Consider the following 13,691-nt stretch of genomic DNA (forward strand, 5'->3'; position numbering starts at 1 on the left):
TTTTATTTGGTATGCATTTGTAGCAACAGCATGATAACATTTATTTGTTTTTATTTGCGTTTTATATTCATATTGATAATTCACGTTTTGTCTTGGATAATAAAGCACGGTTATGCATAATAAATTGTATGCATAATAAATATTCACTATCACTGTATGAGGTAAGAATCAACAGCTTTTTATCACATTTACACAACACTTTATGAATACAAGTCATGAACAAATCTTAAATATGGCAGGGAATGTGTTTACTTTTTTAGTTTTGATTTTGAGCAGCAAATTTGGAGTTACATATTGGTGCTCACCAGGAATGCATAGGCAAAATTGCACAAATTTTCACTTGAAAGAATAGTGGCGATCTTGGGATTTTTTTCTGTTCAATTTTCAAACTGTGTAAATTTAATACACTTCATCTTCAGCATGTTTAGTGCCACTTTTGTAAGTAACCACGCCCCCGTCCAGGCCACGCCCCCGTCCAGGCCACGCCCCTTCCGCTTTTTTCATCACTCGCCATTGCCATGTATGAAGGTTAGGTTTATTTTGAAGTTGGTCTTCTTACTGTGTTGGCGGCATTTCAGTTAGATACTTTACATTACTGTCATGCATAGCATAAATAATTGTTGCTGTGATTAGCTTAAAAGTCTTGGCAATGTACACGTACATAAGTGAGGGTACCCAATGCAGAAAAAAATGCCCTGAGCAATTTTTTGAATCAAGGTACCCAAATTACTTGACGACTCGTTTCAGCTCCACTTTCCTTGCAGAGATAAAATCAGAACTATCCGGCTCCTTGGCAAGTTCCACTGTCAAATCATTTTTGCAAAAAAAATGTGTTCCTTTGTTTTTTGTGTCTACCGACTTTGTAAAGGATTGCTCACTAAGATAGGCTCTAACAAATGGTATAATTATCTTGCCCTACTTTGCTACTAGGTATGCAATGTAATATGATGCTTTAAAGAGCGATTTGCGACTGGCTACAAAGCCAACGGGCATAGTATTTTATTTATTTATTTTTGCAACTCAAAACTGGCACTCTTCGCCATGATTTCAGCGGCGCTGTATTCTTGTATTTCCCATCTCCATGCAGCTTTAGAAAGTGCTGACTCTAGTTTTGCTCATGCTGGCTAACCTAAGGAACACTTGGCATTGCCAATCATGCAGTGAGGTTGCGAGCATTAAAGATGAATTCATACTGTATGAATTTGTCCAACCACTTTCTTGTTTTTGTTTAACAGTCTGAGGGGATTAAAAAATTTGGAAGGAAATCACAAATGACGCACAATAACTGCCACAAATTGACCAGTGATATTTTGGCCAAGAAATGTTGCGTGATCAGCTACGGCTAATGATGGCGATGCGGAGTGTGATCTCATATGGTCTACAAGTGCAGTAAACAGAACAGGCACACAGCCACTGCAGCCAAATCTCATTTCTTTATTTGCAACCTCCTCGATCCTACCTCCTCTGTTTATATTTTAGCGCCTCCTTCCAGACATAACCTCAGAGAACAGATGTCGGGTTTTTTTTTTTTTTTTGTGGAGATGACAATGAAACATGATGTCACATCTTAGAGCACATCACAAATTGATCATTCCTTGGATGAACTATCACAACACACGTTAACGTAGTGCTTTATGTTTCAAATGGAATTAAACTCATATACTGTATGACACGATAAATCCTCCTCTCCAGCTCCTGAGAAATATCCGCCTCCACCACCACCTGTTGTTGGCACTGTATATTTTTTGTCGTCACGTGTAAATAGATATACAGTAAAAAAAAATTTAAAAAAAACTGTGTGGAATCATCAAAACATTTATTTTCCTGATGTGGCAGGCCAGTACAAATGAATTTTTGAAGCCACATCAGTGTTCTACATCTAGCTTTTTGACCCTGTACCATGTGCCAGAACCACCCTGTATATTTCTGGGATTGGGCTGATACCTCGTATCACAATTCAATGAATTTAATATTTAAAAAAAAAAAAAAATCTATATTAGTCGGTCCCCATGCATGTGTGTTCTTTTTACAAATTATTCACCACTGTTGGCAATTGCTTGCTTTCTTTGATGTTGCAATTGAACAAGCATCCTCGTTTTGGGGTCTCCTGAAAAATGATGATCACAAAACAGCACATCAACAGAAATCGTCACTTCCATCAACGCTGGCACGACGCAACTTGTCTAAACAAAATAAAATATAGCGATAAGAATAAGGAATAATAAAAGATGATAATATTGTGACAAATAATAAAAGATGATAAATAATATCATTCATAATAAAACAATGTAATTTGTAGTAAAAGATAAGACAAGTGTTTGTCTGACACTATTGTGGGCTATAGGTATTCGGGCCTGGGTGTGTTTATGTGGCCATTAAATGTGTGTACGCCACAAAAGTTATGACACTTTCACTTAACTAGCCATATTAAACCAAGTGTGGTTCAGCTCGCAACATTTATGCAGCACTTCTGGTTTGTGCTCTTATTGTAACACTGGATTGGTGCCCTTTCGGGACCTGACTTCATGACATACCAAAAATTAATTGATCACTACACGCTCATGTGGGTACATTGAAAACCTTGTACAAAATTGTGAACTAAACAATTAGGTGGAACACATAATGGCTTGCTCTAACAATGTGCTAACAGACACGTAAATAAGAATGACACAAGTTACCGGTCATCAACGCACACTGATGAACGATTTTACAACACTGTGCGTATGCTAGCCCCAGACTCCCTACTGTGCCGCACACGCTGTCTCCAGTCCTCAAACCACAAATTACACCGCGCATGCCGAAATCATGTGAAATCGGTTCTCACACAACTTTATACATACAAAGTATGTAAATATGAACCATTGAAAAGGTAAACAGAGTAGGACTTTGTAGTTTTTCCCCAAAAATAAATAAATAAATAAAATACTTTTCTGAGACTCAAGCCTCAAATTGGGGGGAGGAGGACAAAAGTAACTTGGTGGGGAGGCAAGGCCCTGATGGCCCACCCTTGGGTCTGATTACCGATGACATCACTTTATTGCCATTCGTAACAAATGAACCGTATGTGTGGATGAAATCCTGCTAACTTCACAAATGTCAACTTCATGCTTCCTGTTTCAAGCGAGATTAAATTAAAGTCAAACAAAAAGTCAACACGGTTATGCCAAATAACCTCCTAAATTCACGGACGATTGTCAGTAGCCTCCCAATTCCCGACCACTCTCCCGCGCAGAGGGCATATTGGGCTTTTCTTGCCGTATCGGTCGGACGTATGTGGATTCATGTTATATTTATGTTGCACTTTTTTTAGTCATTATTATTATTTTCATTAACAAACCGTGACTCTCAGTTGCCTGTAAAATATAATAACATCCAGGTCAAATCCTTCACAACGATTGTGCTGCTATAAGCATTGCTGGTAAAGAATAAACTAATTAGCCTTGAATGGCATGTCACCTCAAGTGATCTAATAATTTGATACGTCATAATTATTGATAATAACTATATTGATATTTTTTTAATCAGCGAATTAAGTAAACATTAGAATCACCCAACTGCTCTAAAAGGTTAGAACACTCGAAAGTAAGAACAATTGGCCAGATCATTGGTCGGGCCCTAGAAATTTCTAGTGGTGGCCCAGCCACCATTAGTAAACTTCAGGTCCCCTGACATAGTCACTTGGGCCACCGTTCATGTCGAACCCTGTACATATACATTTTGGCGCTCCCTGTCAATATGTAACTGTTGTATTCACTTTTTTTTCACAGCTCATAAAAAATAAAAAGCTTATTTTGACAAAGTAAGGAGTAGATACGATATATATCGATTTCAAACGTAGGGAGTAAAAGTAAAAAAAAAAATTCTGATGATTAAGTGCAGATACCTGAAAAATCTGGCAAAAATACGCACGTGGGGGCACGGGGTGTTAACGGTTACTTGCTATTCCCATTCTTGAGAGTAATGGAGACTCGAGATTTTCAAATTGTTAGGTAGCTTTTCTTTTTTTTTTGGTTTAATTTCATATACCTCAAAGGTTTTATGAGGTATATGACACCTCATAGCTTTTATGAGGTATATGAAAGCTACATACATTATATGTAGTAGGAATACCTACCTTCAGACAGATGGGGTTCTCAAGCAATACTGCACTAACACTCAACAACGACCATGTGTAGTGGTGATGACATAATAATATTTCACTGTCACTTCTACGACTGCAGATATCCTCACATCCTGCTGAAGGACCGAGTGAAGACTGCTCAAAACTGGTGTGACGGTGTCTGTAAAAGATCGACTCCTTTGAAATGGAAAACAAAGTAAGTGATGGTTTTCATTTTTGTAATGTCATCTAATGTAGCTTATACAATGTGTCCGGAAATACTCATATACACATTCACAATTTGTCATTTCTAATATACAAATGATTATCATGCAAGTGGAAATTTAGTTTGCACTCTGCTATAAATATTTTATGTTGGATACTACAGAGGACCAGATTACACAGATCACACAGGTCACAGTATCGGGGCATGCAACAGTGCTGCACTTCCTGAGGTAGGGTTGGGTGGTCTTTGGCATGCTCAGGTGTACCTTAACAGTCATCAGGAAGCAGACTAGCATCTCTCTAACATGTAATTGTCAATTTCCGCACTGGGACTTAAACCTTGACCTTCCGGTTCTCAAGAGCCATATCCTTGCGTATGCAGAGCTGCCACATGTTATGGATCATCCAGATTTTTTTTTGGACAGAAATCCCTAAACACTAACTCTTTCGCATTTGGTTAGTCGTTTGGATATTAAAAGCAAAACTTGGGACAAATTGCTCAGACGGGTTGAAAATGAACAAAAATAGTTCCTGGATACTGCAATTTGTGTTTGACAACACACCACTCGCAGACGCAGCATTGTTGTTGACATGGTCCTCACAGTTAATTTTCATTCATAGAGTGGTTGCTGCTGCAGAGGGGTTTTAATTTTCCCTCCACTTTTTAAAATGCTTCACTTTGGCACTGAGTGGAGACTTGGGAGGAGGGCTTTCCCAGCTGCGGGGTGCGGAGCAATCAAGCCCGGGTGCCTCATAATTGATGGAGAAAGACGCGCTGTGCGTCTGTGCAGCCAGCAGCGGCGGGGACCCGCTTGGCACCAAATTGAAGCATATGACCGCCACGTACTGTACGTATGAAGTTCACATGGTCAATGTGTCATGCATTTCTGATGAGTTCTTGCAAATAATAGCTGCTGCCTTCTTTAGTACATGAGGAGCTAATCACAAACTGGTGGTCAGGCTGCTGGGGATGTCACTGGCTCACTCCGAGGCAGTAGTTCGTCAGTTCGGTCCCAAGGCAAACATAGTCAAACCTCCCATATAAAGGAGCCCCCCCCCCTTACTTTTGTGCAACTTTGACAAAAGGTGAGTTATGTAATTTTGGCCAGTTTGCCCCACTTTTCAATCACTCACAATTAATCGAAAGCACCAGTTATCTTCTAATATTTACCACCATTTTTAACTATTATTGGTGTGCCTCGCTTAACTGCCCGAAAACAGCTGCTCCAGCACGCCCGCAACCCTTTGAAGATAAGCAGCTCGGATAATGGATGAACGGATAGATATCATCAACTAAAGAGCGTCAATTTGATTAAATTCTCGTCCTTGTCACAGTACAGACAAAATCCTGCATGGCAGGTGTATGGAACACTCTCAATTGTCCTTGAGTGTGATTGTGAGCACAAATGGTTGTTTGTGTATATGTGTCCTGCGATTGTCTGGGAACCAGCTCAGGGTGTCCCCTGCCTGCTGCCTGAAGACAGCTGGGATAGGCTCCAGCGCACATTCCACCCTAGCGGATAGATGGATGGGTATGCAATAACTGCCTCGCGGTGATGTTCTTGACATAGTTTTGAAAGTATGGAAATTCAAAAAAATGGTTTTGAAAGTGAACTTCTGTCGGTTGGCAGCTCTGCAGGTGTAGTATAATATCCCCCAATCGAAGAGGTGACATCTGTGGGTGAAAATGTTCTCACTCTACACATCTTCACTGCACAAATTACTGCACATTTTAAAACAATGGTTAAAAAAAGCGTAAGTGGTTGTCAAAACTAAGTACTGTATTGTTGTTGGAAAGGCAGAACGTTTGATTTATTGATTCAGGATTTTGTGCAAGTGGTCAAAACGTTTTGTTTATGGTTTGTGTATACAGTGAAACTCCTCTAGAACGAAACCTACATGGGCGAAAATACCCCCTTATGTGAAAACATCTTCATGCATTAACACAATTCCCATTCTCCTGCCCCACATACGACGAAAACCCCCCTGTTGCGTTATACGAAATCATTTTCTCTGCTCCAGCCTCGTGAAGACACTCACTACAACGAAGTCTTATCCAACAGCGACCTCTACTGCTTTGTTCGAAAAAAGGCAACAGCAACCACCACACTGGTTTACATAGTGAACGATGTTTATTTCGGTCACAGCTGCGAGTTTCCTGTACTCAACATATTCATAGCTGCTCTGCCATTGGCTTACCGAGCATCATCCTGGCCTCCGATTGGCCAAGAGGGACCTCACTGTCTATGTGTGTCGATACTGAAGCTAGATCCATGGAAGATAGAGTGGAATGCATCCGATTAGCTGCTCAGAGTAAATTGCTTATGGCTCGACGGACATTCAAATAAAAGAACGTTTCCTCAAATGCTTCACTTGTTATCATGCTAAAAACACCCACGGGACGCTTCGTAGTCCTCGATGGCCATAGTTAGCTCTCGAAGGCTAAAAACCTTACGCTAACTGGAACGCTTCTCTCTCATTAGCGCTCCAGTAAAAAAAAGCGCTCCAGTTAGCGTAAGGTTTTTAGCCTTCGAGAGCTAACTGGCCATCGAAGCGTCCCGTGGCTGGCTTAAAAGTTCATTGCATGCCAGGAAGTATTTGTTATTGTTAGATTTAGACGAGGGTGGACGTTGCATTGCTAAAATGGCTACAAAACAGACATTTGGATGTCAAGCAGCGAAGACAAGAAGAAGCTCTGATCTGGAAGAGAGGGTAAAAGTGATCAAAATGAAAGACGGAGCAAGCAAAATAAAAGACATTATCCAAGAAATTGATGTAAGTGAAAGTGAATGCTCATCGTAAATTTCGCAATTTCTTTCCCTTTTTTTCTTTCTACACTGACAATGTGAAGTGTCAAATAAGTGTGTGCTCATACTTATGCACTATTGGAATAAAAATGGAGTACACATATGTTTGTGTGTGTGTGTACACATACGTTTGTGTGTGTGGGTGTGTGTGTGCTTACATCTGAGATCAAATTTGCTACAGTGAAAAACCCCCTGTTGTGAAAAATTTCTTGCTGCAAACATGATTTTGCTGTAGAGGAGTTTCACTGTATTGTATAAACCGGTGTTTTTCAACCCGTGTGCCGCAGCACACCAGTGTGCCGCGAGACATTGTCAGGTGTGCCGTGGGAAAATATCCAATTTGTATGCCTGTGTGGTCTTTCGCCCAGAAAGTAATCATGTAGTACCCTCCCATACCGCTAGGGAGCAGCAACAGCTAGCCAATTGCCTTGTGTTTCGACGAGAGACAAGCGAATTTGTGACACATGAATGCAGGACGACGGTGAAACAATAAATATGAAAGATGAGAAAATACTTTTTTCTTTGTGTTCATTCCAATTCAAGCTGTTGTAATGTCATTCTTCAATGCTAAAAACGGTGATAGTATCAATATAACACATTAATTATTCAAATAAACGTTTTTGTTTTTTTTTTCACATTTTCAGCTAGTGGTGTGCCGCGAGATTTTTCCAATGAAAGAAGTGTGCCTTGGCTCAAAAAAGTTTGAAAAACACTGGTATAAACAATAGATATCCGTTTGGAGGACACGAAGTAGGATACCATGCACATGTAACTCCACCATCATTGATAATCATGACCAGTTTATACATGTTCCTCTAATATCCAAAATATGACACACAATGTTATCATACTAACTTGACTTTTAATTATTTCTGTAGATTGTTGCCATGGATACAGCTGGATGGGGACACACTATTTTTGTCTCAGGCTGCAGAAATTAGATCCTACCCACTGCGCCATGGCTGCAAGAAGATACGGTATAATCCTGTAAAAGTCTACTCTGGCCACCAGGCAGATGTCTGCAGATTTGTTCTGACTGACTCTCATCTGATCAGTGGTGGAAGGTAGTGTTCACTTTTTTGAGTCTTCTTTTGACAAGGGGTGTGTGTGTGTGTGTGTGTGTGTGTGTGACTTATATTTTGGCTTCAAAGGCAAAGCCAAAAATAGTCAACCAAACAACAGCTCCGAACTGAACTTCAGACATGGTACTTGTGTGAAATCTGCTTGTTTTCTGGGAATAAAAACACAAACACACACACACACACACACACACACACACACACAAAACATTGAAATTACTGGTTCTTCTTTTAGCCAATCAGATCATACATTCACCTTCAGAAAGCCTTCACGCAGGCCCCCATGACGAGTGAGTTTCTCCGTCCTGTCACTGGGCGGCCGAAGCTTAATTTACGATATGAAGGACGATAATGGACTATGATTGAAAATTCACTTTCAAACCGTACTTTTCAAGAAAACCTGACATTATGAGGCAACTGCAATCAACATTGGTTTATAGAGTGGTTTGTTTTCAATCCACATTTTCTTTCTCTTTGGAGGTGGGGGTGGTGGGGGAGGGGGCATTTCAGAGTAGTTATGAATGAGTTCTTGAGGTGATGAAGTGGAAGATGAAGGTAAATGTCTTTTTTTTTTTCTTTTGGTAATATTTTCATACGTGAAATGCCACACACATTGGCCTCGTTGCTGTCGATGCGTGCAGGTGAGAGTGCTTGCGGCAGAGCATACAGACAATCGTCCGTGAATCTGTAAAAGAGTTTTTTGGCGCACTTTAGCAGCCCGCTCTGAAGTGTGAATGGAGACCTAAAGGTAGCTATTTAGTGTTTCATTTGACCATTGTTTTAGTCGTGTAACATATGTACATGTCTGAATTAGGTAAATCCAAAGGATACAGTGGATTTATTTTATTTTCAGTTGATCCATTTCAGGACTTTTTTAAGTGTGGCGTAAATAGACATCGACGTCCGGGACGACCCAGAAATTAAAACGCTGTTGTCCAGTTTTTTATTGACCGCAAAATACAACAAGTGAAAAAGCAATGATAAAAGAGTGGTTTTGTGGCCTCCGTTTATTCCACTACCTTTGTGAGTGGTTAATAAAGGAGAGTAAAAATGATAATAAATAATAAAACAGAGCAGTAATGTCACTCACTTGAAAACTAATTACTGTATTTTCTGCACTATAAGGTGCTTCAGATTATAAGGCACACCTTCAATGAATGGCCTATTTTAAAACTGTTTCTTATATAGGGCGCACTGCATTATAAGGCGCATAGAATAGAAGCTACAATAGTGGTTGCAGTTGCGCTATGCATCTACTAGATGGAACAATGCTAAAGGGAATACAATACAATACAGCTTTATTTATATAGAGCCTTCAAAACCGCTGCAGCTGTAACAATGAGAACTAGTCACAAACACAAACATGAAAGATAAATACAAATGGCATTACAAAACAATGAATGAAAGACAAAAGTTATGAAGACAATTGATTCAACAAAAAGACACATAAACCTCGTGGGCTCACATCCACAAGGGGCTAAATATCCTGAGAAGTCTTGCTTGTCTCCTTCCTTCGTTTAGTCAGTTGTTAACTATGCTTTTGGTATTACCTTCCTATCATAATGGCTGCGCAGAGCTCACAAAGTAGTTCTCTCTTTATTTGAGTGTGTGTTGGCGAATGCACATATCAATTAGTGTTGGGCAGAACCCTTTCAGGTTCCAATTGGTTCCTCCTAATAATCACCCCCAGATAGGAACACTAACAGGGAAACTATTCAATGGGGAATATAAAGAAACTCATAGGCTCTTTACATTAGGTGCATCGGATTATAGGGCGCACTGTCGGCTTTTGAGAAAATGGAATGCGCCTTACAGTGCGGAAAATATGTTTTTGAAAAACATCCGTCCAGCCGTTTTCCAATCCGCTTATCCTCACCCGGATCGCGGGCGTGTGGGAGTCTATCCCAGCTGTCTTCGGGCAGTAGGCAGGGTACACCCTGAACTGGTTAACAGCCAACCGCAGGGCACACATAGACGAACAACCATTCACGCTTACACTCACACCTCCGGACAATTTTAGAGTGTTCCATTAACCTGCCATGTATGTTTTTGGAATGTGAGAGGAAACCGGAGTTCCCGGAGAAAAACCACGTAGGCATGGGGAGATCATGCCAGCTCTACACAGGAAGGCCGGAGCTGGAATCGAACCCTTCACCTCTGCACCGTGCGGCCGACGTGCTAACCAGTTGTCCTCCGAAATGCCGTAATTTGAAAAAGAGTCAAGCTGAATTGTAGTTGAAATGATATCTGCTACATCTTTCAGCTCACCTACACCCTACCAGATGAGCGAGTTGTCCTTGTAATAACCCCCCTTTGTGTATTTTAGTGATGGCAAGATTCTGGTGCACAACAGAAGGAGTGACAGCACAATGAAGTTATTCGGTCATAATCAGGAAGTAAACTGTATTGACTCAAGGAATGAACTCATCGTCAGTGGCTCGAGAGACCAAACAATCAAGGTCACAATTCATTTTCCATTCGTATTGCACATTATAACACCAATTGTCATTATTTTTTTACTCGTACTTACCATAAACGAATACCTGTATCCGTTTATGAATCATGCATGACAGATTTTGACAGGACTCTTAATTCCTTCTCTAGATCTGGACATTGGCCTCCAGCTGCCCCAGAGATCTGATTCCCCTTTATGATAGAGTCTGGTCTGTTGTAATTAATCCCACACTAAGGTAGGAATTTCCTCATACCCATACCAACTTTCACAGTGAATTGAAGTTTGACTAAAGTGATATTTGCGACCTTTCGCACAAACTGCAATGTTAAGTTTGTCACAGTATTGTTCCAATGAGGTAAAGAAATCAACACAAGTAAGGTAAGTTTATTTGTGGAGCATAATTCCTACAAGGCAATTCAAAGTTTTTTACAGTGATATAAAATTACAAAAAGGCACACAAAATCATTGCATTAAAACATTGACCCTTTCATGCACAAATAATAGTAACCTACATCAGGATTTTTTTTCTCGTGTTTTTATTAGTCTTTAGGCATGAAAAAAAAATAATGGCAGTGGATGGCAACACATGTAAGGGTCCATTGTAGATGTTCATGCACATCTGTGACATTAAGATCAATTAATATAAGAGAAAACAACATGTGAATCGCTGTCCACTCTAGTAACCGCTGTCCCTGAAAGGGCTAAAACAATCGTGAATTGATTATTTTAAAAGCAAGTAGAAAAAATACTTTGAATTGTCATATGCAGAACCGAATAGAAGTATTTCAGCCTAGTTTTGAACATATTCAGAATTGAGACCTGTGTCACATCTTCGGCAAGACCGTCCCAATTTCTATCACCATAAAACTGAGGAGACCACTGCCTGGGGTTCTTCGAGCCCAAGAAATCTCATGTGATTTGTCAGAGATGTACAAAGTACTTTGGTTACCATGAAGGGGTGAACAGAGCGGTTTGAAGTCTAATCTCTGAGTGGCATTAAGCCAATACAGAAACCTGAGCACTGGGCTCATATGTTCAGATTTCCTTGTTCTAGTCAGGACTCGAGCAGCAGCATTTTGGATGTACTGCTGCTATCTTATAGCACACTTAGAGATCCCAGTCAGTAGATTGTTACAGTAGTCTAACCTGCTGGAGACAAAACTATGGATAAGAGCACAGGTGTCACTCAAGGCCAGGGCAACAGATCTAGCCCACCACACCTCTTTTGTGGCCCGTGAAAGCAAATCGTGTGTCAACTTCCTTGCTAAAATCTGTACTGAAATGTCAACTCGTAATGTGTCATAAATAACGCTGAGATTTCGTAATAGTTTTGTGATTCTGTTTACAGTCACTTGAACAATCACGGATCAAACTATTATGGTTGACTTAAAACTGGTACTCCATCAATTTGTTGTGTCTTAGTAAAAATGCGATGAGATGAAACATTTATTTGGTGTCTCTGTCTTAATGGCCCTCCGAGGGAATACATAACTTCAAAGTGGCCCGTGACAAAAATGAGTTTGACACCCCTGGATTTGAGTCTCTTAAATCAATTTGAGATGCTATTCCTTTGATTCGTGACAGTTTTAACCATTTCATATACCCTGTAACCTAATAACATAAACTGTCCACTGAAGTAACCGCTGTCCCTGAAAGGGTTAAAAGCTGCTGATGTTATTGATTAATGTGGCTGTTAAATTCAGGTCCAGGTTCAATATTATGACTAGTTTTCAGAGTTCATTATGAAGTTGACTGACTCTCTGTCATCCAACGTGCTTGTTCCCACCCTGGGGTTTCGTAGCAAATACTTTGCAGCACATCATACCATACCAATGAGACAAAGTATAATCACGATTGATTAAACTCAGAAAATAAATGTGAGATGGTAAAGTTTTCTCACTGAAATCCAAATCATGTCAAAGCCTGCTCTTTCCAGTCTTGTTTTTCTCTTTGAAAGGGACTGATTAAGGATTGGTGGGGGGGTTGAATTTGACCCACACCTTCTGAGGTAGTATCTGAGGCCAGAAAGTGGCTTGTTGAAACACAATAGCCACATCAGGCCCCTCCTCAGCCTCTCACTGGCTCTCTTGGGGTCATTCAGTGCTTGAAATAAAATGAAAAATAAGTGCAGAAATCAATAGTGCAGAAAATGCATACATTAATGAAAATGCAGTCAATGAAGCTGCAGAAGTGACTAACTACTTTGTTCTGTGGCATGTCAGGAAATAGGCAAATATGAACTGAGACAAAAAAGATCAGATGTTTGCACTTGTCCAAGATAACCTGTTGGCTTTCATGGACGACTCCAGAATCGCAGAAACTGTACTGCTGAGAGGCTGAAATTCTGATACTTTGGACCAGGGATGCCTTAACTTTTTTGGCCTAAGATCTACTTTTAAAGCTGCCAATCTCCCGCGATAGACCCGTTACCACACATGCACGCATACACCCCCCCTTCAATACACATGCACACTAGGGTGGTCCATTTTGGAAAAGTTTGTCGGATTCGTCGGGCCGGGTCGGAAATCTTGTCGATACTATGACACAAGGATGTGTGCAAAATTTTATTCCGATCGGATAATTTTATCCCGTCCCGCAGAGCGACCAAAGTTTCCCCTATGGAAAGAATGTTACGGGGCTGAATGGTAGTACGGTTTCTCCCGTACAGTAAGGATTTTGTTTTGTTCAGTTCGCACTTGCAATAATTCAAAGACGGAAGACAGGAACGCATGTATTGCAAAAAAGGCAACCGTGGTTATCCTTCAACACTGGTGAGATTGTTGGTCCATGTTAACTGGTCCATCTGTCTATCTGTCCATCTGTCTATAATGTCCATCAACACTAGTGACACTGTTAGACCGCAAAAAAAACGAAATCCGCCCGTGCGTGCCATCCCATGCCTACTTCGCGCACGGGTGCAACGCCCGGTGTCGCTCCACGACCTGCAGAAGGTGCTGTCGCTGTTCCTCGTCGCGCGTGATGGCGCCGCAGAACGCGCTGATGAGGGCGACGCCCCTCTCCGCAAA

General features: G+C 40.7%; 1 protein-coding gene across 3 annotated transcripts in view; it reads left to right on the forward strand.

The window, feature by feature from the left end:
- fbxw4 (F-box and WD repeat domain containing 4) overlaps positions 1-13,691 on the forward strand; it is a 74,195-nt gene that overhangs the window by 2,881 nt on the left and 57,623 nt on the right. For 2 of the 3 annotated variants that reach the window (XM_019882198.1, XM_019882199.1), the window contains exons 2-5: positions 4,221-4,316; positions 8,010-8,195; positions 10,537-10,669; positions 10,815-10,900. In XM_019882198.1, coding sequence (XP_019737757.1) covers positions 4,221-4,316; positions 8,010-8,195; positions 10,537-10,669; positions 10,815-10,900 — 501 coding nt within the window. The remainder of the gene's footprint in view (positions 1-4,220; positions 4,317-8,009; positions 8,196-10,536; positions 10,670-10,814; positions 10,901-13,691) is intronic. The other variant, XM_019882200.1, reaches the window with a different exon arrangement.

This window comes from Hippocampus comes, unplaced genomic scaffold (assembly GCF_001891065.2).
Source record: "Hippocampus comes isolate QL1 unplaced genomic scaffold, H_comes_QL1_v1.1 scaffold36, whole genome shotgun sequence".
Taxonomy (NCBI): domain Eukaryota; kingdom Metazoa; phylum Chordata; class Actinopteri; order Syngnathiformes; family Syngnathidae; genus Hippocampus; species Hippocampus comes.